General features: G+C 35.5%; 2 protein-coding genes and 2 non-coding genes across 4 annotated transcripts; 3 read left to right on the forward strand and 1 right to left on the reverse strand.

Annotated features, from left to right (window-relative positions):
* Positions 1-2985: 2985 nt before the first annotated feature.
* Positions 2986-3065, forward strand: TRNAL-CAG (transfer RNA leucine (anticodon CAG)). Its single transcript has one exon. It is a non-coding gene; the product is annotated as a tRNA-Leu (tRNA).
* A 6860-nt stretch (positions 3066-9925) lies between these two features.
* Positions 9926-10005, reverse strand: TRNAL-CAG (transfer RNA leucine (anticodon CAG)). Its single transcript has one exon. It is a non-coding gene; the product is annotated as a tRNA-Leu (tRNA).
* A 165-nt stretch (positions 10006-10170) lies between these two features.
* On the forward strand, positions 10171-14711 carry LOC147864518 (transmembrane 9 superfamily member 2-like). The gene is made up of 7 exons (XM_087320400.1): positions 10171-10418; positions 11476-11516; positions 11613-12180; positions 12281-12418; positions 12679-12835; positions 13207-13691; positions 14303-14711. Exons 1-7 carry the CDS (start codon positions 10255-10257, stop codon positions 14520-14522), a joined length of 1773 nt encoding a protein of 590 aa, XP_087176526.1. The 5' UTR covers positions 10171-10254; the 3' UTR covers positions 14523-14711.
* A 1331-nt stretch (positions 14712-16042) lies between these two features.
* On the forward strand, positions 16043-18574 carry LOC147864519 (putative xyloglucan endotransglucosylase/hydrolase protein 32). The gene is made up of 4 exons (XM_087319137.1): positions 16043-16365; positions 16910-17013; positions 17674-17882; positions 18156-18574. Exons 1-4 carry the CDS (start codon positions 16083-16085, stop codon positions 18568-18570), a joined length of 1011 nt encoding a protein of 336 aa, XP_087175263.1. The 5' UTR covers positions 16043-16082; the 3' UTR covers positions 18571-18574.
* Positions 18575-27604: the final 9030 nt, after the last annotated feature.

Raw genomic sequence — 27604 nt, forward strand, 5'->3', positions numbered from 1 at the left:
ACATAGTTCATCTCCAACACCTTGGATTGCTAAATTATAATGTCAAACTCATTTATGTCTATGGTGCCTAAGTTAGAATCCTTAATCAAAATCTCATACAACCTCTTCATCATATAGAACTTATTTGAAGTTGTGCTCTTCTTGTCAGTATCTCCTAACTTTCTTGAACATTCCCCCAAGTTTTCACAGTCCCTGATTGATAAGTAGACATTGTTCGTTGCCAACATCATCAATTGATCTAATTCATCCCAATCTTTATCAACCATGTTGGTTTATCTCTTTTCAAGAACTAATTTCCTTTGCCATGAACATCACATATCTAATTATTCCATATAGAGAAGTTGGTTTTACCAAACATTAAGATTTATAAACCTCCTCTTCATTGAGTTGGGTAATCTCCTATTGGATTTCCTTATTGTGGAAATCTGTTAGACAAACTAAACCACATTTAGTTGAAATTGTGGATGATACTTTGAATGGTCAAAGCTAACTGTTATCTTCATGCAAATGCTAGTTGTCAATCACCTCTCCTCCTCTTCTTGTTCTTCTTTAATTACGTCTTTGTGCCTAATGTCTTGAGAGCACCACACAATTGTCCACGTCTTTTCCTTGTTTTGATACACCGTCTTCATTGTAAGACCAACAAAGAGTTTCCTAATGTGGCGACACTACAACTACACGTACAAATATTAGAAAGGTCAGGATTTTATCAAGTTGCGTAGAAGGCAAACATTAGTCAAGATAGTGAATCATACAATTACATAGCCAACAACTAGGGATGAAGAGAAAAGAGAGTAGAATATCAAATGTTAAAAGTGAATGTAATGCTAAAGCACTACATTCACAAATGTTACAATAATAAACAATAGGATACAAAAGTTAGATCCAATGTTTAGATTATCTCCTCTTATAAATAAGTTTATAGGGTTCACAATTGGTAGTTCTCCTCGATTTGTACTATTTATTACACCCAATGCAACCCTTCATTATCTTGCTAAATCTCTTTAGGTTGATGTTATTTCCAATTTTTACTCTTTATTTCTTTTTATCACTAGGGTAATTTCACACTAGCTCCTCTCTACATCCTCCTTCTGTTCTAAGAATTTTGTGTCACTATGAGAAAGTTGCTCACATAAGCAATTATAAACATTGTCATAAGAGTATATAATTATATAGCCAAAATATTATGGAAGTGAAGTTGGACTAATAATCATATATAATGCATTTATCTGCAATTGTAGAGATGTAATCATATATATATATAATAGATTTATGCAATTGTAGAGATGTAAGAAATAAAAGTAGAGCCTTTTATTTCATATTAAGTAGTCAATATGATGATCTGCGAGGTTCAACTAATGTTTTGTGGCAATGGCAAGTGGCCTTTAAGAACTGATGGCAAGGACTTCACTTATTTTCAGGTACAATCGTTGGTCTGAAGTGGAATTATATCATCTTTTATGTTGCATAGCTAATAGTTATTGTTATACTTGTTTCATATATGGCATCATTTATTTGATCAAATGTTTATACTAGCCTTTGTATCACAATAGAAGTGAGATGAAATGTCTCCTTTTGTTTTCTCGATGTACAATTTTCAAGTAATATACTAAGATGCATCTTTCTTTAAAAAAATAGGAGAGCCTTTTATCAAAATAAAAACAATTATGTGCAATATGGTTAAAAAGAAATAACAAGTTTTTTAACAATGTAAGTGAGGATATGAACTATTGATTGAGATTTTAACCTTAAACCAAGCCATGATAGAGGAATAGGAGTTGTTGGAGGTCATGAAACAAAAATAGAAGAAAGTGGAAAAGCTTGTGATGGTACGAACATTGACGAGATTAAGCATAATATATTTAACGAATATGCGCACTGACCGAGGAGACATTTGTTGTTGTTGAGGAATAAGTTGTTGTTGAACAAATTAAGAGTCGGCATCTTCTGATGTAATATGAAGTGTTCTTCTTGACTAGGAGCTAAATTCCATCTAGTCGATGAGTCTTGACTCTTGAATCACTCAAGGGATATGCTCTCACAGTAAAAAACCACGTAGGCATGGATTTTGCCAATCCGTGCACCAATATGCATTGTTCATTTTCTAATGTAAGATCATTTGACATGCTAAAAGAAAAGAAACTACAACATCATAGAAGAAAAATAAAATTTATGTCAAGAAAGTGAAGAGAGATCGAAGTATGTTGATATATTTCTCTATTTTTTCATATATTATTTTTGTTCAATAACTCATTACATCAAGCTTTACAAACAAGTTTGCAAACAAGGCTTCTCAAAAAAAACAATTGTCACTTCAACCGATGTGACCAACAAACTTTTGATTAAGAATCTACAGTAGATGCAACATTGTGTGGAAGTGTTCTTTAAGTACCTCATTCACATCTCTTCTTTTGAATGCTATTTATTATGTGACAAACTACAATGACGGAAAGATCAACACATAAGTTATTCACGATCCACATGAAATGGTCGACCAATATATCAAACTTGTGCCTTCATAGTTCCTATCACTTTGATATTTAAGCAATTCAATTACATATTTCTCTCTTTTGTCTTCATTTCCTTGCCGACACAATAATTATTGTTGTCTCTACCATACAAGTGTTATATTTATCTCTCTTCCTATCGCTAGCTTTAAGTTGTTCTCTCTCATATTTTTCATGTAATTTACCATAGTGGTTGACCATATTTTTACTAACCCATGTACCACAATAACTTATAAAACTAATTTGTTAGATTACATGTAACCAATGTCACGTCCATCCCTCAAAACTTTCAAATGCCTTTTGGAATGAGTGACATGTATGACCATAATATTTTCTTGGGCTTGAACTTCTTCCTCAAATCACAAGAGATATTTCAAAGGTAAAAGAAGTACTACATTGATTTATCTTTCACGGTGAAAGAGTATTTAAGAAGATATTATGTTTTATTTATATTCTATTTGAAAATCCTCACATCAAAGTCAGGATGGCCGAGCGGTCTAAGGCGCCAGTTTCAGGTACTGGTCCGAAAGGGCGTGGGTTCAAATCCCACTCCTGACAGGTTTGCAAAATTAAGCTACATTTTCAAGTTCATTATTGTTCAACAATGTAATATTTTCTTTTAACCTTCTTGCAAATAGACAATTAGGTTTGTTCACCATATAATATTCTCCCAAAGGAGTAAATGTTTACCGCCATTATTTCCCATGTTTCATGTTGTTGTGATACACCATCGTATGTTTTTGGATTGGTTGAGCTATTGAATGGACATAAGTAGTGCCCTCGGAAAGATGTTGACCCACAAGCGTTGTGTCTTCAAGAAAGGTATCATGTTTGGCATAATTTAGTTATAAAGTATAAGGTTGTACCTTTGGGGAAACGAAGCAATGTAATAAGCTTGACAACGAAACAATAAGCATAGATTTGAACTTGGTCGCACATATGCGTAAATGTACATCATTAATTTCCTAGTGACCTAATGTAACTTGGAATATAGCATGCTCATCATTGTTCTCAAACGCCATAACCTATTTTCATTATAAACACTTATGTTAGAATTCGCCCAAATCAGCCGAGATTTTCATTATAACTTTTCCTTGGCCATATGATGAAGTTGTTAGAGAGTAGCAAATCCCAAAGTTTGAGGAAATGAGGTTTGCTTGTAGGTTGTCTTGGCCTAACCCAAAGGTGGGGAAAAAGGACCTTGTGTTCACTAAAATATCCATTGCATTCTTTAACCACAAGAGTCAAAATAATTATTTGCACGGGAGCAATGTTAGACATAATTATATAATTTACCTTCAAAATGTCTATTAGTTTATGGGATTCTCCTCGTAATTCATTGTGGCTTTATGCATGGAAAAGAAACACGCTTGATTAGTGGACATCGTTTTCTCAAATAATTTTTTAACCCTTCTTGAGGTTGGGAACCAATGATAATATTTCGTGGGAGTATTTATAAAATTAATTCATGGTTTAGTGATTTGTCAAAATCCAAGTAAAGTTGGAGGCCCAAAATCACATTAAAGTCAATGTTTGGTGATTTTGCTTTATACATTGTCATTGTTATAGTAGAATAATTTTCTTCATAAACATTAATTAACACACTCCCTTTTTGTAAAAGAATGTGTCAAACTAGTATATACAATCATTGATAATCACACACCTTATGTTTTTCATGTGGTGAAAAGCAAGTTATTTATTTTTAAGTTTTTGTTTTGTGAGAATCAGGTTCATAAAAGTGCTAAAAATAAAGGCTCGAAGTCTTGCCAAGCATAGTGCTATTGATTATGATCAACATTTGCGTGACACATCCTACCGTGTCATTTTAAGTTTGGCTAGATGGAAAATGTTAGATCTCAAACCTTTATAGCTTATAGCCTTGAGTCATTGTTCCATGATCCATCCACAAGATAATATTTCTTCCATATGACCATAGTAATTCAAAATGCATTTTTGTGGAAGTGATGAGTTCTTCCTTCTCATCTTCTTCACATTTGTTATGTTGCGTTTAAATGCTAGTTCCTTGTGAGATAATCAAGGTATCCCTCCATAGTACCTCACTCACTCAGGGTGACCTTGTCTGTTTTATTCATAAATTTATTACGTTGGTTGTGAATCGTTGTCATGGTGGATGTTGTCCTACACTATCTATAATGGCATTAAAAAATGACACCATTGACATCGAAGAGTTAATTAGCCAAATGGCATACATATAATACCAAGGGACTTAGCTAAGGGCATCACGATTGCATGCCATGGATATGCAATATCATGATATTTACATTCAACATAAAAAGTACCTTGAGTTGCTTGAATTAGTCACAACATTGTGGCTTAGACATAAATGGAAAAATGATTTTTATGTCAATAATTGACTAAATTATCATGTGGTAAGAATGTTTATGAATCTATCAAATTGAGCACCAATGTTTGGAAAGGAGAATATGTGAAGTTTTAGTAATATGGCCACTCGATGGGTGGGTAGATGAATCTAATCAAACTTAATGATGTTATAAAAACTAGTTCCAAAGTATTGATAAGAATCCAATTTGGCAAGTGAAAACTCTATTAAATCGTGTGATGTTTGATTGATGAAAACAACAATCACGTATGTGAAAATGGTTGCATAAATTTGAGCGCATCACAATGCCATACCACCTTAAAATGATTGTCATACATGTCAGAACATTGCAAGGCCATAAATATACACACCACAAAGATTAGTATATATGCAAACTCACGAAATCAAATATGTATGGCTTCACTAACACATGCAATATAGGTTGATCAGGTGTACAATAACATAAGTATGATAGTGTCAACACATATAACATGTGAGTGATGCCATGTTGTTAGGAAGAGACATTGCTCGAGTAAAGTGCACTTATCCAAGGTTTTAGACGAGGATGTCCCACAATATGGATGCGTACGATCAAATGCTATTCAATGGCTATTATTCATGATCATGAAATTTATTGTAATAGCCATAAATACTACGTAACAATAGGATTGACAACAAATATAAGCATGGTCCATGGCTACAAGCGAAAGGGAATTTATGGAAATGATTGAGACTCATACAATATTAACGAACATTAGGACAAAAGATGCATGTAACCATAGTTCAAGGTTAGAGAAGAGAGGGAGTGAACATGAAAAGATCAAGGGACAACGATAGCTCATTGTTACATCGAGTGCTAGTGTTACGGGCATGACCATATAATATCCCGTGGTGAGAATTTACCATAGTATTCTATACACATGGATAAGTGTGAGGGTTAAACGAGAGTGTAAAGAAGGGGAGGATTACTTTTAATCCTCAAGATTGAGACAACCCATTAGGCCAAGTGTGAACTTGCCTGGGGCCCTTGGGTATCGCTATACATAAGAGGCCTAGCTACCCTCATTTCATCATCTTTTGACTACGTCGAGACTTTGTTTCAGGGTGGTTCAACTCTTGTAGAGAGCGCCAACACCAGGTATGGCTCGACGCCACGACGGTGGTATGGGACGCCGATCGAGGTTCGAGTCCGTCTCGATCCTTTCGCTCGGGGGTGGTTGGGTGGATCGACACTCTTCTTTCTCTCTCTCCTTTCTATCTATCATTCTTTTATCCTTGTCTTATGCTTACATTAGGGCATATCTCTAATAGCTAGCAATCGGCAACAGTTTGAACCGAACCGCGAAAGCGCGGGTTTTACCGTCTAATAGTTTAACAGTTTCGCGGTTTGGTTCGGTTTGGTTCAGGTTTCAAAAAAAATTAACAGTTCGGTTTGGACCCTCTCAAACTGAACCGAACCGAACCGTTGCCGATTGTTATCGAGTGCCTCCAAGTGCATAAACAACCATTGACTTGTCACTTATTTGGTTGTTTATGCACTGAACCGAACCGAACCGTTGCCGATTGTTATCGAGTGCCTCCAAGTGCATAAACAACCATTGACTTGTCACTTATTTGAGAGCATGCACAAAAATGGTTAGCATTATACTTCTTTAAAATGAAAAAGTTAAAAATTAAAAATTTGACCTATGTGGAAAACCGAAACCGAACCACGAAACCGTGGGTTTTACGGTCTAATGGTTTAACAGTTTGAAAAATGGTTAACGGTTCGGTTTAACAGTTTCGCGGTTTGGTTTGGTTCAGGTTTCAAAAAAAAATTAACGGTTCGGTTTGGACCCTCTCAAACTGAACCGAACCAAACCATTGCCGATTGTTATCGAGTGCCTCCAAGTGCATAAACAACCATTGACTTGTCACTTATTTGAGAGCATGCACAAAAATGGTTAGCATTATACTTCTTTAAAATGAAAAACTTGGTTCAATCTCTTTCCAAGTCTAAATTGACTACTTTTATTGTTCATAACCACTTTAGTTAACATTAAATAATACAACGATTGTGGACTTAATATTTCCAATATTTTATTGGTTTAGACAATAAATTGATTGATTTACCCATAGAAATGGTGACATAAACTGATTAGTTGTTTGAAAACGAAGTTGTGACAAAATCGAAGCATTTGAACTTGAAGTTGAGAAATCCAATCATTAAAGTCAAATGAATGATTAATACGGACAAAAGTAAGAATTCTATTCTAACAAATAACAATTGCTTAATAACTTTGTTTTTGAACAATTAACAAATCATGCATTTTGAGTTTTCTTGCACATTGCATTAGAGGTTTAAACTTTTTAGTGGTAATAAATAACTATAAATAATTCGAGGCCTTCTTTTTCTGAGCATCTACAAACATTTGTTGATGGATTTGCAAACATAATGGAGAATTGTATAGTAGCTTAATTTGAAGATGTGAACTTTTCCATGGATTGTGAGATTTTAATAGTTTTATTTGATCCCAAAATGGGGCTAACCAACCCATGGCAAGGACTTATTGCAGAATCCCTTCAACTTTAGTCACATGTGACTCCCGTGAGCCGATTGTGGTTTGTGTTATTAAATAATTGTGCTCAAAAAGTTCTAAACAAATCATTATAGAAATAATAGGACTGAGAATTCCAACATACGTACACATGCATGGTACCGACAAATTGTTTTATTTAAAATTGATTCCATCTTGATATTCATAGCATGCTAGAGTGCTTGACACATTTGCTATTGGCCAAATATCCATAGTATGCACATTAGTCGTACATGAGTGTGTATCTACCATGGTTTATTGTCTCACCCTTGCTTTATATATAGGTAAACAAACTTGATTGTTAAAATTCATTGATCTCAACAATTTATGAACAAAATTCAGGAAAAATTTACACAAACATGTTTATTGAGAGAGGAAGTAAAAAAACATGGGCCATTATTCTTCTATGATTGAAGAAGACAAGGATGTGATTTTAACAAAACAATCCATAGAAGAGCACACACTTGGCAAATATTCATGCTCTCCATCTATTCAATATTAGATTCAGTTGAATCGTTCATGTGATCATTGTCTTTGATATCTTATTTTGTACATATCCCCACGAGCCACCAAGTAGAAGTTATTACCTTGAGTGAGTGGTGGATTTTGTGAGTAGGGGTATTTTTATATATGTATAGAAGAAGGTAGAACCAATTTTAACTCCTCAAATATTATGCCCCAACAACAATGTGTTGTTTTTAAATCTCATCCCAATATTGTACATGGGTTGTAATTATGTATGTATAGCTGACATAAACGTGCGTTAGTATAGTCATGTTACCCGGATAATGTTGTTAGAAAAGAGTTAGGGTAAAATAGCGTTTATTTCAATTTTGCTTGAGTTAAGGATCGGTTGAGTTTTTTTGTTGTTTTTGTTTGATAGTTTTGGAGTTGTTTCTCCAAGTTGTCTATGTTGATCCCATTGTGGATTTGGACAAACTTTGTTGTATTCTATTTGCTAACTAATGCGAAGTAGTGGTTTTTGGAATATATATATATATATAAAAACAAAAACACATATGTCCCTCCCATGGGTGATATTTATGCTCTCCTTCTAAGTTTACCTTTTCATCGACATATATTCTCACTCAAACAACCCGCTCTTGTTATGACCACAATTGATAAGACCTCACTTTTTCTTCTCCAAACTATCAACAAGCTTCATTGTCAAAGAATCCAACTATTTCTTGGATGGTCATCTTCTAATGTAATCATTGTTATTGTTTTGTTCCCATGCTTCAAAATTTGTCTCTTCTTCACTTAGACTCACAAAGGCATTACAATCAACCTATATTGAAGGAGTTTGCAAGATATTTAAGTGTCAATTCCTTTACATCATAAGATAATACTTGATGAACATCAAACTCAACATTATGCAATGTCTATTAGAAAGTAAAAATTGAACATTGTATCCCAAAGTTTTTGCTCCATGATGTCCTTCAAATTTGTTGATGTAGTTCTTGTTTGGACCCCTTATTCTCCAAGTGGCAAGCAAAAATTGGTTTTTGTGGTGGTAATTGAATTATGCCAATCAATATGTGGAATATTTGACCCTTTCACCACTTTTCTCTATAGATTAAATCATTCACATTAGGTTGATAAGGCGAGGGAAAAACTTCCGACATAAATGATGCATAGAGGCGACTCCTCAAGAAACGTATTCTCTCAAGCATTCTCCTCTCTGGCTGCTCTACGCCTCTTTTGAATTGACTCATTTCAATGATGGTAATCAACATGGGATGGGGAGGGTGAGCTAGATAAACTAACATAAAAGCTTATTTTTATGCAAGTGTCCTTTTGGTAATCTCAACTTGGCTATCATATACATTGAGGAGGAAATATATGAGATCCACTTTGCGTAAACTAGGATAAGAGGATGATGAAACAAAATTTTAAAAGCATCATTTCACGTCAAAATTACAACAGACTATTTGAATGGGCCATTTCAAGGAACGAGAGGTGATAACCGGTAGAACAAAGATTTGGGGGGGGGGGGGGGGTTATCCAAACAAACACAAAAGTTCGAATCTTGGTGAGGAACGTAGCATTCAACGACAAAAGTGGGCAAATCAGTTGGTATTTCTATTTTGAGACATATGTAGCATTTGTTCTTTCCACTACGGGTATGCAGATTTGGAATCTGCTTCTAGATAGTTAGAGTCATGGGAGGGGTTCAAACAAAGACATTAATGAAAGTATTTTGAGATATATCTCTAATGAAGCGAATACACCAAAGGTTCTAGAACACTCTAACATTGACACATATTTCTCTATTTCCTTCTTAATCGAACACAAACATCCTTTGTTGTCTTTGATGTTTTGTCCATATAAAAAAGAGTGTATGTATATATTGTGGTTTTTTAAACCTTGAATCCTTATGAGTATCATGCTCTCCCATGTTTGAATACTTGACTACCCATTCGAATGGGAAACCCCACGAATGCGAATATGTCAATCTATGATATGGCTATAGAACAAGCAATTTTATTATGAAGAAGACTTGTCAGGAGTGGGATTTGAACCCACGCCCTTTCGGACCAGTACCTGAAACTGGCGCCTTAGACCGCTCGGCCATCCTGACTTCGATTCTATCAAATAATAGAAGTAACAATGAGAGAGAAAAATATAAGAAGAATGGACGGGCCGAATATGTAATAAATAAGAACAAATAAAGAATGGACGGGCCAAATATGTAATAAATAAGAACAAATAAAGAAACCCATAAACAAAACAAAACGAAGCAGAAGAAGAAGAAAACACAGAGAAAGATAAGCCGTAGCAGGAGCTGCAGAAGAAGAAGAAGAAGAAGAAGCAGCAGCGGGGTTGGGCTATGGCGATCCGTGCTCTCCCTGCGGCTTCTGCACTCTTCCTTCTCTTCCTCACCTTTGCAACATGGTTCTCTCCTTCGCTCGCTTCTTCATCCGACCACAAGTACGCGAAAGGGGACCTCGTCCCTCTGTACGTCAACAAAATCGGTCCCTTTCAGAATCCCACGTATGTCCCCTCTCTACCTCTCTCTCGATCTCTCACATATACACACTCTCACACACAGAAACAATTACAGATCTACTCTTTTGTGACATCCTGAACGTATGAAATTGTTGAAAAGCATACATTTTTGATCTTCCTCGAACGGTATTCTGGAAAAACGAAACAATGAGACGTAAAAAATACCTGCCTTTCTCTGAAATCCTGACCAGATGTGCTCGTTGGAATATTATGTCTTGATCGTTTTAGAATAATGTTTCAGAAAGCGAAGCCTTGATGAAATCCTAAGATATGCTTGTTCTTTATAAAATACGCCTTATTTTGGTTAGACCTTTGTTCTTGGAAAACTACATTTTTATGAAAGTCAAATCTATTGTATTTGTTAAAAAATTATATCTTGATCTGGTTAGAAATATGATGTAGAATTCTTTTGTATATTAGCAGATCTAGTCTCAAACTTTCACTGACCTCTCAGAAATTGACTATACTGGATCACAATGGACTATAATGTATGTGTTTCTTGTGCTAGGTTTCTTAAGTTTGGTTGATCTATATGCTTTTGCTGCTAAAGGTTTCTTAGGTTCTAGGTTATGTTGGCCTCTGTGTTTTGCATGATTAGTGAAGCTAATCAAGCTGCCTATACTGCCTAATCCGAGTTATTTTAACAGTTAAAGGTAAATTATACAAGGACTATGCATATGTACTTCTGGTGCCAAGGTTTCTTAGGTTTGTTGATCTATGAGATTTTGCATCAGTAATGAAGCTAGTCAAGCTTCCTGTATTGTGAAATGTATGTTAATTGTAATATTTAAAATAAAATATGCAGTTATATGCATTCTGGATCACGATGAATTATATTTTTGCTCTTCTGAATGTGCTTTTTCATCAGTAATGAATCAAATCAAACTCTTATATATATGCAGTTGAATAACATATTTTCTGCTTACTTGAACGTTGAGGTTATTATAGTCCTCTCAAGGAGAAATTGTCCATTTCTTTCAATATTTTCTGCATTCTGAAACCATCCAAATGATACTCACATCTTTTGCTGCGCATGATGCAGTGAAACCTACAGATACTTTAACCTTCCTTTTTGCCCCCCTGGTATGTGTATGGTTCCTTTTTAGAGCATTTATTGATTGGTTATCAATGCATGGAATTCTATGCAAAGCGTAACTACTATTTATCTCATTTGCATAGATCAAGTGACGGACAAAAAAGAAGCTCTTGGAGAGCTTCTCAATGGTGATCGCATGGTCCAATCAAACTATCAGTTGAATTTCAGAGTGGATAAGCAACTTGAATCTATATGCAAGAAAACACTTAGCAAAGAAGAAGTACTTAAATTCCAGGATGCGGTGAAACAAGATTACTATTTCCAGATGTACTATGATGACCTTCCCCTATGGGGATTCATTGGGAGACTTGGTGAAACTGAGATGAAGTACTATCTATTTACGCATATCCTATTTGAGGTTCTCTACAATGAAGACAGAGTTATAGAAATCAGCATCGTTTCAGATAAAAATCACGTTGTGGACATAACAGATGAAAAGGAGGTAGAAGTGGACTTTAAGTATTCTGTCAAGTGGAAGGAAACAGATAAACCGTTTGAGAAGCGTATGGAGAAATATTCAAAGTATTCATTCTTGCCTCAACACCTTGAGATCCATTGGTTCTCTATCATCAATTCTTGTGTTACAGTGCTTCTCCTTACTGGATTTCTTGCCACAATTCTAATGCGAGTATTGAAAAATGATTTCATCAAGTAAGGATGCTATCTATTTTAACGTTTTCTTTTCCCCACAGAGTTTTATGTTTATTTTCTAAGTATTCCAAAGAGATTGAATTATCAATTAACTATTTAGGTATACTCGGGATGATGAAGCTGCAGAGGAGCAGGAAGAAACTGGATGGAAATATATTCATGGAGATGTTTTTAGATATCCTTCAAATAAGTCACTTTTTTGCGCCGTGCTAGGAAGTGGCACACAGTTGCTTACTCTGTGAGTAATATATTCTTTTGGGAAATATAAAAAATGCCCGTCATATCAATGATAGTATTTTCATTAATATCAAAGTATTCGTGGTAAAAAAATATCCCTCAAAGTTTCCTGTCTAAAATACATTCCGTAACAGAGCAAGAAAAATATTGTTATTTCTGAAAATTCAAAAAATGATGATGATGTTAGGCCATATCTGAAGGGCAATTTTGTGTAATTAATCTCTTAAAGTTTTTAATGCCATTTTGATTTTATTTTTGCAGCACCATGTTTATCTTCATGCTAGCTCTAGTCGGTGTTTTCTATCCCTACAACCGAGGTGCACTCTACACAGCTCTTGTTATCATCTATGCCCTTACCTCAGGGATTGCAGGTTACAGTGCTGCATCTTTCTATCACCAGATTGAAGGAACCAACTGGGTTAGTGTTTAGTGCTAAGAAGGATATATTTTTATTATGCAATCATTAACAATTTAATTTTAACATCTAAGGGAAAAACTTTAAAAGACTTTGAAATATCCCTGTGTTTCTCTTTATTCACCAAATCCCCCCTAATTTCCCCATCGGCAGTTGGTTAACTCCTGAAAGAGAAACGATTTGTGCAATTTGAGTAATTATATGTCTTAAATAATTTTAGTAATCATATAGTCAATTTATCACTTTTTTCTCTCATTCAAAGGTTGCCCCCTTGAATTTGGAGGCATAATGATAATTCAGGGGCATTCAAAATGTTTTACCGAGCATTTACTTCTGGGTAATGTTTTGATACCATTTTGTATACCTCTTTCCAGGTGCGCAATTTGCTTCTCACAGGATGCTTATTTTGTGGTCCATTGTTCTTGACATTCTGTTTCCTGAATAGCGTGGCCATTGCTTACAACTCTACTGCAGCGTTGCCTTTTGGCACCATTGTTGTTATCCTTCTTATTTGGGCCTTAGTGACATCACCACTTCTTGTTCTGGGAGGGATTGCTGGAAAGAATAGCAAAGCTGAATTTCAAGCTCCTTGTCGCACAACAAAATTTCCTAGGGAAATTCCTGAGTTACCCTGGTATAGAGGGACAATACCACAAATGGTTATGGCAGGGTTTTTACCTTTCAGTGCCATCTATATTGAGCTGTACTACATCTTTGCAAGTGTTTGGGGGCACAAAGTGTACACAATCTATAGCATCCTTTTCATTGTGTTCATCATCCTGATTATTGTCACTGCCTTTATTACCATTGCTCTAACATATTTTCAACTTGCTGTGGAGGATCACAAGTGGTGGTGGAGGTAACTATTTCTGTTCTTGAATGGTTTGGCTGCTTTGATTTTTATCTGTACTTTATTACAATCACATTTGGACAGCAACATTCCTGTCAAAGCTGATAAACAACTGAATGTAAGGTTTGGGTTTTATTTTCGAGAAAAGATACCATAATGTGGTGGCAGTAAAAACTTTGAAGACCTAGGCTTTTAACCTGACAAACAACTGAAAGGGAAGTTATTCTCAACATTTTCCCCTCGTAATCTCAAATAAAGAGTGAACAAGTGAAAGAGAAGTTTAGTATCTATGCTACAATTTTGAAATTTCTGTCATTTGGTTATGGTTTTAGGAATAACTCTGAAATACGTTGAGTTTTTTGCCTTATTTCCTCAAATGACCCGTTCAACCATCAAATAGGATAAGAAGGGAGGGAATTGACCATACAACTGCGCAAATAGTACATGTGATTGCTCTAGGTGGGGTTGACCAACGGCATTTTGGGAAAGAAACACTTGGGTGTTTTTTAGATTTCTTGCTATGGTTTTCAAATAGTGTGAAGAAAAATTTGTTCTACTGGTTACAGCTTTTATAGAATTCAAATAGGGATATCTGATATCTACGGATCTTAATGTTGCAGGTCTGTTTTGTGTGGAGGCTCAACAGGTGTCTTCATCTTTGGCTACTGTTTTTATTACTACTTTGCGCGCTCGGATATGACTGGTTTCATGCAAACATCCTTTTATTTTGGCTACATGGCTTGCATATGCTTTGGTTTTTTCCTGATGCTTGGAGCAGTAGGTTTTAGAGCATCACTCTTTTTTGTTCGCCATATATATCGATCTATCAAGTGTGAGTGAAGGGATTGTTCTTTTAATATACATATATAAAATATACCCCAAGGAGATTGTTGATTTCGCTTTGGTGTTTGTATGAATCTAACTCCTAACACTAAAGTCATTGAGTCAGTACTATTTTGGTAGTGGAAATTTAAGTTTGTATTCTTTTAATTTCTTATATATTTATTCATGGAAAATTTTAAAGATTTATTATTTTATTGTTCTATTTCATGTTCCTTAGGGTTGAATACTTTTTCTAATACCTAGAGTCTATACTCGTGCGCACATGTTATGTGAATTTAAAGTTAGAGATGTGAGGTTTTTGGGCTTCTCGGGTTTGCTGTACAACTTCCGAGTATGATATCCAAGCAGCATTTTTTCTTGGTCTAGTCTATACCATTTGAACAACATTGGGTTTGTGAAGGATACCTGTGGAGGATACAGATAGATAATCTGGAAGGGATGATGTTCTTATAGCACGATAAGAAGAACTAGAAATAGAAGGAAACATGTTAGGGGTGCCATGTAAGGACCCATTCCTCTTTATTGAGTGACTAGTTAAATTATTATTAGTGTACGTATTTGCTCATCATTTCTTGTTGCAGTTACATAATTCGTTTGGCTGTATAGAGTGGTCAATATGATATGAGAAAGACATAATGGTGATGATACACAAACAACTCTAGCTTTGCATAACGAAACTTGACATGCATACGAATAATGTTGAAACCTTACTACAGTTGTGTTTGGACATCTTTTTATTGGTCTGTTTTTCAGGAGTTCTTGTTGTAATAATGCTTGTAGTGTGAACATGATTGTGTCTTTTCATTACACAAAAAACAGACACTTGGTTGCTTGAATGAGGGCTAGTAAAAATCTTTTCCACAGCCAATTTGTATCAAACTTAAAAGGGTTGAGTTTTGAGTGAATTTATTTAATCCAAGACTTGCTGCATAGATTTTATTGGCATCAGAAACTGTTCATTCACATGACGGTGCCAACAGTTTCACATTGAACTTAAAGCTTACATTTGTGGATGCGCTCTACAAAAAGCATACAAATGTGCAAAGAGCCTACTGACTGGACAAGGAACCATTGTATAAACATGTATGTAATAAAATGATACAAAAGTGCAAAGAGCCAGCCTACTGATTGGACAAGGAATCATTGTGCAATCATTACAAGTTTAACAAGTTGTTGAGTTATCCTAGGCACAAAAGTAACCAAAACTTGGGCATGTACAATGTTTGTGCATATAATTGTGTTGGGTTGAAGACAACTCGCACAAATGAAATGATAGCAATGATGTTACTTCCCATATGAAGTCACCACGAGGTAGGCTATAGTGGTGTAAATGTGTGTATGTGAGAAAGCGAGAGGCTTTAGATCATGTGGGTTCTTGATTCTGATGTGAGTGGAGTAATTAACTAAGTAAAAATGGTGTAGCTTTATAGAGAAAGAAAGAGGGAACTCCTGGTTTTCAAAATGATGATGAAGTGGAGTAGAAGGCAAAGGATAAGAGAGTGGTTTTATATAAGATCAAGAGAGGTATTGGAAGTGATGAATGAAGTATAGAATAGAATGGGTGGCCATGCAAACGTAGTGATGGTTACAGTTCTTGTGTGGATGGGAATGGTGGAATCAGGGGGGAGTACAAAATGCATGATGGTGGCACCACCGCCGAAAGTGGCGGCAATGGAGGCATTGACACAACGATTTCCTTCCACCACGTTCACTCGCGCAGTTGAGAGGTGGTGGTCTCCCCATCACCAAAACCTCTCTCACAATCACCTAGATATCTCCCTCTCCCTTGACAATCACTCCGCGCCTTCTCCTTTTAAGTCTTCATCTTCTAGTTTCAAAGGTTTGTTTTTATTAGATTGCTTTGCTAATTTGTTTGGTATTTAATGTTTTCTAAATGTAGTAGAGGATGCACATGCTTATGTTTCTATGATCATTGTTACATGAAAAACCTTGAAGATTAGTAATCTATTTTGCATCAAGTGGATAAAATTGCTTTTGAGATAGATCTTGTGTTGGAGTTCTCTGAGGCCTGATACTGCCGGTAAAATGTATACGCTGAGGACAATGTGATGCAATGCACCAAGCATGATAAAATTCTGTATAAGGTAGAGGGTTAGGAAGAGAAGAATTAATAGTAGATTATACTAAAGATGTCTATTTGCCTCTAAAATAAAAGGATTTACTCAAGTTTTTCAAAATTTGGGCTTAGAGAATGAGTGAAGTGGGCAAAATGACATTGTTGTTATAAAATGAGCATAAAGAGAGCATTTGCTTATTCTTTAAATGTGAGTGCACACATGTATAAGATTTACGCTGTCTATTTCATGATTAGCAATATACTTTACATTTCATACTCATGATTTGTTTGTCGATGCTTGTTATAGGAACGGGCTTCAAAAGCAAGTCAGCATACATCCATGGATTTTTCAACATTGGAATCAAGCTATCTTCTACACCCTACACCGGAGGCGTTGTCACCAACTTTTATGTAAGTTTTTTATCCCATCATATAAAATTATACATTTATTAGAAACTCATATGTTTAATGTATTATGTAGCCTTTATTTTAAAATACAACTCTAGTAAAAGTTTTTATAGAATCAAGAGAATTCCAAATAGGTGAAACACAAATGCAAATTTGAAGAACTGCAATTTGGAAAGGTGAAATTAGAAAATCCATAAAACATGTACCAAGCATGCTATGTTCTTTCACACTCATTACACGATAATATAACCTTTCGTAAACAATAGGTGGATGCATAAAGTAGGAGTTGAAACTTTAGGAATTGTGATAGCATGCATGACATATAATACACCTTGGTATCCCAAAACCCTGCTGACCCCATGTGCCCCTCATATGTACAAGTCTATTAGAACATATAGAACAAAACCCTTATTGTATATATTAATGCCTTACTCATGGTAAATGCCCCAATGTAGACTCGTACAATTATAGTTTTGAATTCTTTAGTTTTGTCAACCATGTTATAGTCGTACTTGATACCAATCCATGTTAAAATTGTATAGCTCCGTTAACACTTTGAAAATCACACTGGGTTTTTTTATTAATAAGTTTCAATGTAAGTCTCATATAACTGTTTTGTGGATTTCATCTAAAGGTGAGAGTCTAACTAGAAAACGTTGATAGCTATCAAATCTAGAACTGTATCCAAATGAATGTGATGAAGTCAAGTTTGAGTTCCTAGGAAGGGCATATGGCGAAGAATACATATTGCAAACCAATGTATATTCAAATGGGAGCACTGATACAGGAAGAGAGCAAAGGCTGCGTTTATGGTTCGATCCCACTATCGACTTCCACAACTATAGCATCGTTTGGACATCTAATCATACAATGTTAGCGACCTTCTCTTTTACCATAGAGTCTAATGTTTTTTTTCACAATTATAGAGTTTAATGTTCAAAGCATTACATGAATATAATAAAAGTAATAAACAATTGGTCCTAACATCTTTAGAGTTGGGTAAATGCACTGGCACAAGAGATGAACAATTGTGTCTTCTTGCTAGAAACATAAAACGTTGCAACTATCATTTGTTGCATTTTGTTGTTTATGTTAGTTTTCTTTATGCGTGGCTGATTTTAGTTTCTTTTTTTTATTTGTTTTAGGCTTTTCATTGATGACATACCTATTCGAGAGTTCCCAAGGGCGAACCATGGCCTGAGGAATTATCTCGCCAAACCAATGTCAATATATTCAACAATATATGATGGATCTGATTGGGCAACTAATGGAGGAAAAGACAAGATCAACTATGCATATGCACCCTTTATAGTTGAATATTCTAACTTCATCCTCAATGGTTGTAGAGCACCATCCACCACAATTAATGTAGAACCTTATGTGGTACATTGTGATCATGAATTCACTCTTCTTCCTACAAAACTCACCCATCACCAACATAAAAGCATGAATTGGGTGCAACATAACTTCATGACTTACAACTATTGTGATGATTATCATCGATATCCAAATAGACTACCCGATTGTCCACAATTATCAATTGAGGAAATCGACCTTTGATCTATTCAGTTATAACAAGAAATACTTAGAGTTGAATTATGAATCAAAGATTGAATGTTGTTGGACTTAGATAAGACATGTATGAGTAAAAGCTAATATAACATTGAGAAATATCCAATAGAGCTAACAAAGGGACACTCTTGAAATAGTTTAATGAGCTTATCCACCCACAAGAATTAGGATATGATGTATAACTAAATACTTATATCCTTAAAAACAAGTGTAGGCATTGAGAATTATTCAATAGATTCTCAAATCCTTTAATCCTTTCCTTCATTTTCTAGGATTCTATGATCCAAAGCAATGTGTTTGATATCATGTACCACGAATGACATGGTTTCTTATAGTATATGTATTGGAAGTAGGATGTTCTCACATTGTCATTCCATAATGTTTTATAAAGAACATGGGTGTCCCAGCTTGGTTTATAAAGTTCTAAGCTCATTAAAGTTTTGTATTTGATGGAAATCATGAATATGGGGTTGTCATGGTAGTTTGACACACTAAAATGATAGAACTTTAACAATATATAGAGAAACAAAAAAATCTCTTTCCCCATCATATACGTAATTTACGATAGTACCCTTATTTGTTAATAAATTCCAAAATACTCCTCACTTTTTGAAATCATCAAAATAGCCCATCTTCCCTCTACATTGTTTTGTCTTAAAACTTTAAAAGTAGTGTATGTATATTAAAACAACATGATAGTACAAAAACCCTTGTTTCTATTACAATGGTGATGATATTTGGGATGATAAACAATCCATTATTTTGTGGGACGAATTAACATACATGCAACTCATAAGAGGATGAACAACCAATATAATTCCGTGTATGACCTTAAGAATATACTAGAATTTGAGCCTTATATATAGATAGATATTTTTAGCATCCATAGATTTGCCAATATTGTCCCACATGACCTAATTACAAAAATTTTCTTGATGTGTGTCTCCTTCCTAAGAAGGAATATTCATACTTCGAAGCACCATGAATAAGGCATATACATATGCCTTGTGTGATTGTGTGAGGAGTGTTAGGGCACTATGAATGTTAATACTCATGATAGTAATGAGGTAAGGTTGAATACAATCAATAGGCTTTCTTGCCTTATATAGGACCCAACATTTAGGGTTGATGTTTGCAATGTAATCTTCTAATTTTGTCCTTTTAGCATCTTTCCACTTCTTCCTTATTGGTTCCATTAATCATTCCTCAATAAGTACATATTTCATTACATCCCCTGAAAGTTCTAAGAGTTCTTCCACATTTTATATGATGGACTAGAGGGGGAACTTTGCATTGCTCTTGCATGGTTTGCAAGTAATTGTCCATATTATAAAGGGAGGATAGGCAATTTCATAAAACGTATGGTTTCCTTTTTCTAGTTTATAGGAGTCCTTGGAAATTATTGTGTTGTGTGGTGATCGTGGTGAATGGTGCCCTTCTTTATAATGGGATAGGAAATTGTAGCTTCTAAGTGAGTTAAGACACTAGAGTAGGAGGGGATGACTAGATTAGAATTTTAGGGTCTTCCATGGTAGTGTAGGGCCATTCATGTATAGGTCATGTCATAGTTTTGTATGGTCACTAAAAATTGGGTCAATCTGAGGGCCATTTAAGTTATACATGGGCCACGTATGTACTACTACTCTCGTGGAAACATTATTATGCTAAAGTTAACCTTATCCTCACAATCATGGGAAATTGGATGCTTCTTATAGAAAAACCTCAATGATTTCCTTATTTCATCTTGTTTAGTCTAGAAATTCTATAAATAGTTTGAATGAAGCACATTGAAGAATATTTGGATGTGCACATATTGGAAAAGAAAGGGACAAGATGACATGAGTCCATGTCTTACTTACCCACATTGGAGCCCTTCCACATGAAGCGGAGGACAATCCAAAATAGATCTAACTTCTTGACCTATTGCACTCACATTAATTCTTCATATTAGACTTTTTTTTGAGGATATTTACTAGTGCCCAAGGTCACATCCACACATTAATACCATAGTGCTACATGCCATCATATAAATGTGTACACACATTGAAAATAGAAACTAAAAGTTGTGTGAGAGTAGAGAGAGAATCTGTGGTCTATGTTGTCAACATACCTGAAACAAAAGAATATTCCACTTTGGAATGCTTTGTTATGAGGACATCATGCATTATTTTCAAATGATTTCTATAATGTTGTTCTAGCTTTCAAGAATTCCTAATGAGAACAAACACATAATCCATGACTCTTCTACATTGCCACCTAACCAAACTCATGGAAGATCCAAAGAATGAAAATAGGAAGCAACATAGTTTTTTTTAAAAGTTTTGCGTTTAGTTTTTCTTTCTATTCTACCATTTAACAATCTCTTGCTTGGACGGTGAGAGTGCTTTGTAATGATCATTGTCTTGTGGGTCATGTTGGTCCCTCTTAGACACCAATATATCATCATTATCATTCTCTCTCATGATTGCACTGCTTAAAACCTAGGAGTTGAATATATTGTTGTAAACAATGAACTTTGAGGAAACAATAAATCCATATATATTAAGGAAACAACTAGGGACTGCAAAGGGTTGGTTGGTCAATAGAATGAGAGAACTATTGTACATTAAATTGCATCTACTATCGTCTATAATGAATATTGAAGCTCTTGTTCTTTTCATCGATCCATTGTTTCTTTTTGTCCTTGAGTGTTGTATATACCTATTATGTTCTTATCCATTTCTTACTATTCTTTCTTATCGTGATCTTATAGGGTCTTGAGCGATAGGTCAAGCATTGGATGTACCTAATTCTAACATGGGTATTAGAGAAATGGTCATCTACAACAAGCTAAGGAGGAAAAGCTTTGCAAGGTTTGACAACAATAAGAAAATTATTAGGTACTAGAGATAAAAATAGTAGTGAGAGATTATTGAACAAATGAGAAAAGGGCAAGACTTTAGCTAAGATGGGTGCCTAGTCATACAACGACATCCACCATGTCTTCAATGTGGTGCCTAACTTTATAAAGATACAATTCTTTCTTTGCCTTGTCTATAGTAAGCATACCCAATACTAGTCCATGCATTAGAGGAAGATGGATAACCAATAGCTAATAACCTAATATAACTAGCTATTACTAATCCATCATTCATGACATGTAGTTATCATGTAGGTATTAGTCATGACTTAAATGATTGGTTGTTAGACTTGTAGCTAGTCAACTAGCCGATTATTCTTTGTTATTTAATAAGCTAAGATCATTTGCTACTATTCATCGTTTGGATGTGAGAGTTATTGTGAAATAGCTAAATTAACAATTTACTATCACACTTCAAGTTATCACTTAATTAATAGTCAAACATACTTAGCTAATTAAGTATCCACTAAATTAGTTACTTGACTTGTAGCAACTTATCTAACATCACTTGTTAGTACATAGCAATAAGCTATATTAACACTTATACTTATCAATAGGTATTATTGGTTGTCAAATTGTTGGAGTTATAGTTAAATAACTATATCAAAAAGTTAAAGATCACTATATATCAAACTTCAAGTTGTCACTAAGAATAAGTGATTGCACAACTACTTAGTTAAAAAATATTTGTAACTATTTGCTATCATCTTGATATTTGACATTACATTGATAATTAGGTATTACTTATCATAAAGCTATTAAGCTAATCTAATAATTGCTAGTGGTTTATCATTATTATCCATTTTTGTTTCAATGTAGGTGATTTATTTATTAGGTTTACGAGAATGTATCCCAAAGTGAAGTTCAATTACGAACATTTGAATATCTCAAACCATGTTTTATGAAATGTTGTCATGATGTGGCATTTATAGTGGAAGGAAAAGTGTCGAACCCTAATTTCATGAATGGTTAAAGGTTAGGTCAAACACATGAATAGAAGGATATGAGATAGGATGACACCTAAAACAAAAAGATATAACTGAAATTGCAAGAGCTAACTCTTGAAATCATAAGGTGTAAACGTTTGAATCTTCTAAAGGATGATGATCGTGAAATTGTGATTTAAAATGTACACCATGTAAGATTGAGGAATGTGGTAGAATGAAAGGGAAGAATTCACTTTTGCAAAAGTTGAGTCTCATGGATCAATGGTGACTTGTGCATCAAGTCTCATGGATCAAGAAGTGGTGCGTGCTTGAGTCCATACAACGGCTTTTTGAGTCGGCAAACTGCTTTCCGGTGTTTGCTCGATTCGAACCCGAGTGGTTGAATCATGAAGACCTCTCCTTCTAATTCGCCTTGCAGGAAGGCGTTCTTCACATCTATTTGGTGGAGGTGTCACCCTTTTGCAATTGCGAGAGTAATGATTGTCCGAACAGTCGTCATCTTTGCCACTAGGGCAAAGGTGTCCTCGTAATCAATGCTGTGTGTTTGAGCATATCCCTTGGCTACGAGTCCTGCTTTGTAGTGATTTATCGAACCATTGACATTGTATTTTACCATATATATCCACCTGCATTCGATCGCTTTCTTGTGTGGTGAACGGGGGACGAGATCCCATGTCTCGTTTTTGCATAGAGCCCGCATTTCTTCGTTCATGGCTTCGATCCATCGTCGATCCTTGGTTGCCTCAAAAAAGGTTTCCGATTCTCGGATAGTCACCACCTTCATCACAAAGGCATAATGATATGCCATATACTCATCGTAGCCGAATTGGCTAACTAGGTTTTTCTCTCGGGTGGAGCGAGGGAGCTTCTTGTGTGCAGAGACTAAGGTTTTCTTCGCTCCATTTGTCCAGATGATTGGGATGTCCATGCCTTCAAACTCATTATCAAGGGAGTGAGTTGACTCGTTGTTGATTGGATCTTCGTATTCCGGCATTTTGGCCTTTCCTTCATCTAACCTCGGACTCGGTCGAGATGTGCTTTGGTCACTCGGGGGCTTTTGTGGTCCGCTCAGTCATGTTGTAATCAGACTTGCGTCATACATTTATCTGAGTCAATCTTCGTTCCCTAGCTCTTGGTCGGCCGAATTTGGGCGGATTGTTGTTGGAATCGGAGTCGTCTCTAGTTAGTACCACGATGCCAACTTGTCGAAAACAACATCTCGACTCACCCTAACTTTTCGGGTAGATGGGTCGTAACATTTGTACCCCTTTTCTTCGAGTGAGTATCCTATGAGGATACATTTCTCTGACTTCGGGTCGAGCTTGTGTCGCTTCTCGTTGGGAATGTGTACATATGCGATCGAGCTGAATATCCGGATATGTGATAGATCCGACTTCTTTCCGAAAAACTTCTCATGAGGTATTATGTCGTGTACCCCAAAGGTTATACATCTATTCATGAGATAGACGGATGTGTTAGCCGTTTTTGCCCATTATGATTTCGGCAAGTTCTTCTCGTTCATCATGGCCCTTGCCACCTCTACTATATGCCGATTCTTCTGTTTGGCTATTCTGTTTTACTGAGGTCTATGTTGGCATGAGAATTCTCATCGAATTCCTTCCTTTCGGAGATATGCTATAAAATCTTCTGAGAAATACTCCTTGCCTCCATCCGATCGGAGGCATCGAACATGCCGACTTGTGGCTTTTTTGACTTCGTTTTTAAACCTTTGGAAGTGTCTGAACACTTCACTCTTCTATCGCATAGGATAGATCAGGTATGCCTCGAGAAGTCATCGATGACCATGACATAATATCGGCAACCACCGAATGTTGCCGTCTGGGCTGCCCCCACACATATGAATGTACTACATCTAGGATCCCTTTGCTCACGTTCCTCTCTTTCGGGAATGGTTGCCGGTGTTGTTTGCCGAGTTGATAGGCTTCACATACACCGACAATCTCCTTTTCGGTAAATGTCGGGAGTCCGATTACGACTCCTTTTGACTGCATTCCTTTAAGCTTTAGGAAATTGATGTGGCCAATTCGCTTGTACCACAGGTTTAAGTTGGTTTCAACTTTGTGGCCTTTTGCGAACATGGTCGACTTCATCTCGTTCGATTCGAGGATGAACATCTGGCCTTCTCTTTGACCGTGAGCTATGAGTTTATCGTCTTTTTCAATGAAGCACCCGTCATTGTTGAATCGTACTTGATACCTTGTTCAACAATCTAGTCGACTGAGACCGGGTTTTTCGTGATGGTTGGAACATGCAAGACATTCTTGAGGTAGGTTTGTTTGCCATCAATCCCGAATGGGACATTTTTTATATGCCGAATCGAGTGAGTTGTGTCGTCTTCGATTTCAACATAGCCAGGTTGATCAGGCTTTCTCAACTCTTGGAACCAACCTTCATGAGATGTCATATGATTGGATGCTCCTGAATCGACAAACCATACATTATTTGAGGAGGAGGTGCTTGTCGGACCTTGTGACGACATCGAATGAGCTTTGTGCCTCATTACGAAAATTCCGCCATGATCATCATAATCGGAATTCGTGGCATAATTTGTGAGTTGTCGGCTGGTAGAAGCCGACTCTTGCTTCTTCTTTCCACACTCTTCATAGTGGTCAAGCTTTCCACAGTATTCATATTCGATTTGGTTGTTGCGATGGCTTGGTTCGGCAGGATGGCTCCCCCTTCTGCCGTACTCCCTAGGATTGTTCCTATCGTCTTGCCATTGGTGGGAGTTGCGTTCTCGGGTCGGCTGACCCTATCGCCCTCGGTCGAATCGACCTCTATTTCCTCCGCCCAGTCCTCTTCCATCATCCTTTTGGCAGTAGAGTATTTGACCATTTGGTGTGTTGCTCCTTTTTCAGACATGATTTTCTTCCACTAGTAATGTCTACTGAAGGTCGAAAAAGGAGGGAGGGTTCTCCCTTGCAAGAATGGCCGATTTGATCTTTTGCTGAATCGCGGTGCTAAACCGCCGAGGACCTCGAGCTCGTCTTAGTCTGACCGACTGATACACACTCTCAAGACTCTCAGATTACCACTCTATATTATTGAGTATAACTCTGATTTCATCATATAAATATGTTAGACCTAATTGTATTTATGCTTATACACAGTATAGGCTATTTACAAATATGGCCACTATGCGACCATGTCACAATCGGTTTCTAGATGCCTTTCGACTGATATGGAACCCTATCCAGATCCGGTTTCCAGATGTCTTCCGAATGATCTGACTCCTTGTCGAGATCTAGCTTGTTGCATGTTCCATTCAGAGGAACCTGTTCTCCAACAATTCTAAGATAGTCCTCCCACTTATCCAATTTACATAGAAAATTGGTTTTGAATTTCTTTGGAAAATAGACGCCAACAAGGCATTTATTTATCTAAAATGTGCATTTACATCAACAATTTTATTACCGCACATGCTAATCCAGAGAAACCATTTATTATTGAAGCTGGTGCATCTGATTTTGCACTTGGGAGCATTCTTTCACAACCAAGAGAAGATGGTGAGCTTCATTTGATAGCTTTCCATTCATGGAAATTTACAGTTGTTGAGATTAATTATGATATCCATGATAAAGGACTTTTGGCTATTGCCGACTCTTTTGAGCAATGATGACAATTTTTGGAAGGGACTCCTCATCAAGGTATCGTGTGTAATGATCATAAGAATCTCACATATTTCCAAACAGCTCAAGTACTTAATAGGCGACAAGCTTGTTGGGTGCAGTTTCTAATCTGATTTGATTTCAAAATTATATATCAGCGTGAATCTTTATAGGGAAATGTAGATGCTTTGTCACAACGTTCGCATTCACAAGTGGAAGGATTGCGCATTCCATTTATAGATTCCTTTTATAATCTTGCGATTTTAGACAATTTTCAAAAACTTGATACACCAGTATCACATGTTTTAAATAGCATGTAAAATTTGCTAATTTTTTGAGATTTAACAAGTTTCAAAATGATAATTTCTAAAATTGAATAGTTTTTCAGTAAATGTTTAAATGTTGATGGTTTGCAGATATGAAATGTAGTTAACTTAATGAAAATCACAATGGTTAACTCAAGGCACAAGTTAAGATTAATGGTTTCACCATCTTGATGAGATTAAGATTACATCTTTTGTTAGAATTGAAAATGTTTTAAGTATAAGAGGTAACATTGCAATCCTTAATATCATCATATATAAATTTAGTGCTCATTAACATCCATAAATTCACAACTCAAGAAATGTAGACATTATTCATAAACAATTTTGATAAATCCACAACTCCAAAAATGTAGATGATATTCATAAACTGTTAAAACTGTCAAACTTTAGATGTGAACATTAATATATCAATTTGAACATATCATATAGTTATCAGGGTATCTACAATGTTATCCTCTTCTTCCTTTTGAGAATTCCCCTACAAAATTTGTGAAGTAAATGGCATTTGCGAAGTTCAATTACCATCAATACAATTATTAATGGTTTTTTGCTAATCAATGAAGCACATGTTCACCATAAGGTATCTTGTTGCGCAACATACATCTTTGCAGTATCGATATGCATCTTTTTCTCTTGTAAAAACATAGATTTCAGTATAATTTGAGTTCATGTTTAAAAAACCTCTTTTATTTGAAAAACAAGAAGTTTTTTAAACATGCACTCAGTATGTTGTATCGAGTTGATGTAAAAAACAGAGTTTTGATCATAATTCCATACAATGTATTGAATTCATGTTAAAAGGTTTTTTTACTGAATTTAAAAAAATTTAATAATAATACGTTGAGCTTGAGTTCATATAAAAACCAGATTTTTCATCACAATTTAATATAATGTATCAAGTTCATGTTTAATATATATTTTTCTAATTTTTTTCTAATTTTTTTCTAATTTTTTTGATTTTTTTCAAATTTATTTATGGAAAAAATAATTTAAAACATGAATTCGATACATTTTATCGACTTGTGATGAAAACTCTGTTTTTTTCATCATTTATTAAAGCTCAAAAAAAATTTCAAATTTTTTTTCAAAAAACCAAAATAAATAGAAAAAAAGCATTAAAAAAAAAAACCCAAATAAAGCTTTAAACATGAACTCGATACAATGTATCGAGTTCATGTAGAAAAGTTGACTTTTTGACACAAAATCGATGCAATGTATCGA

Source organism: Azolla caroliniana, unplaced genomic scaffold, assembly GCF_043228905.1.
Source record: "Azolla caroliniana isolate FFs.n. ecotype wild unplaced genomic scaffold, voAzoCaro1.0.p SCAF_5, whole genome shotgun sequence".
NCBI lineage: Eukaryota > Viridiplantae > Streptophyta > Polypodiopsida > Salviniales > Salviniaceae > Azolla > Azolla caroliniana.

Excerpts from the sequence above, each read along its gene's own strand:
- LOC147864518 (XM_087320400.1), top strand. The coding sequence starts at position 10,255 with ATGGCGATCCGTGCTCTCCCTGCGGCTTCTGCACTCTTCCTTCTCTTC. Across the intron at positions 12,181-12,280 it reads TTGAAAAATGATTTCATCAA|GTATACTCGGGATGATGAAG; the intron begins GTAAGGATGCTA and ends TTAACTATTTAG. Across the intron at positions 12,419-12,678 it reads GGCACACAGTTGCTTACTCT|CACCATGTTTATCTTCATGC; the intron begins GTGAGTAATATA and ends TTATTTTTGCAG.
- LOC147864519 (XM_087319137.1), top strand. The coding sequence starts at position 16,083 with ATGGGTGGCCATGCAAACGTAGTGATGGTTACAGTTCTTGTGTGGATG. Across the intron at positions 17,014-17,673 it reads GCGTTGTCACCAACTTTTAT|CTATCAAATCTAGAACTGTA; the intron begins GTAAGTTTTTTA and ends AAACGTTGATAG. Across the intron at positions 17,883-18,155 it reads TGGACATCTAATCATACAAT|GCTTTTCATTGATGACATAC; the intron begins GTTAGCGACCTT and ends TATTTGTTTTAG.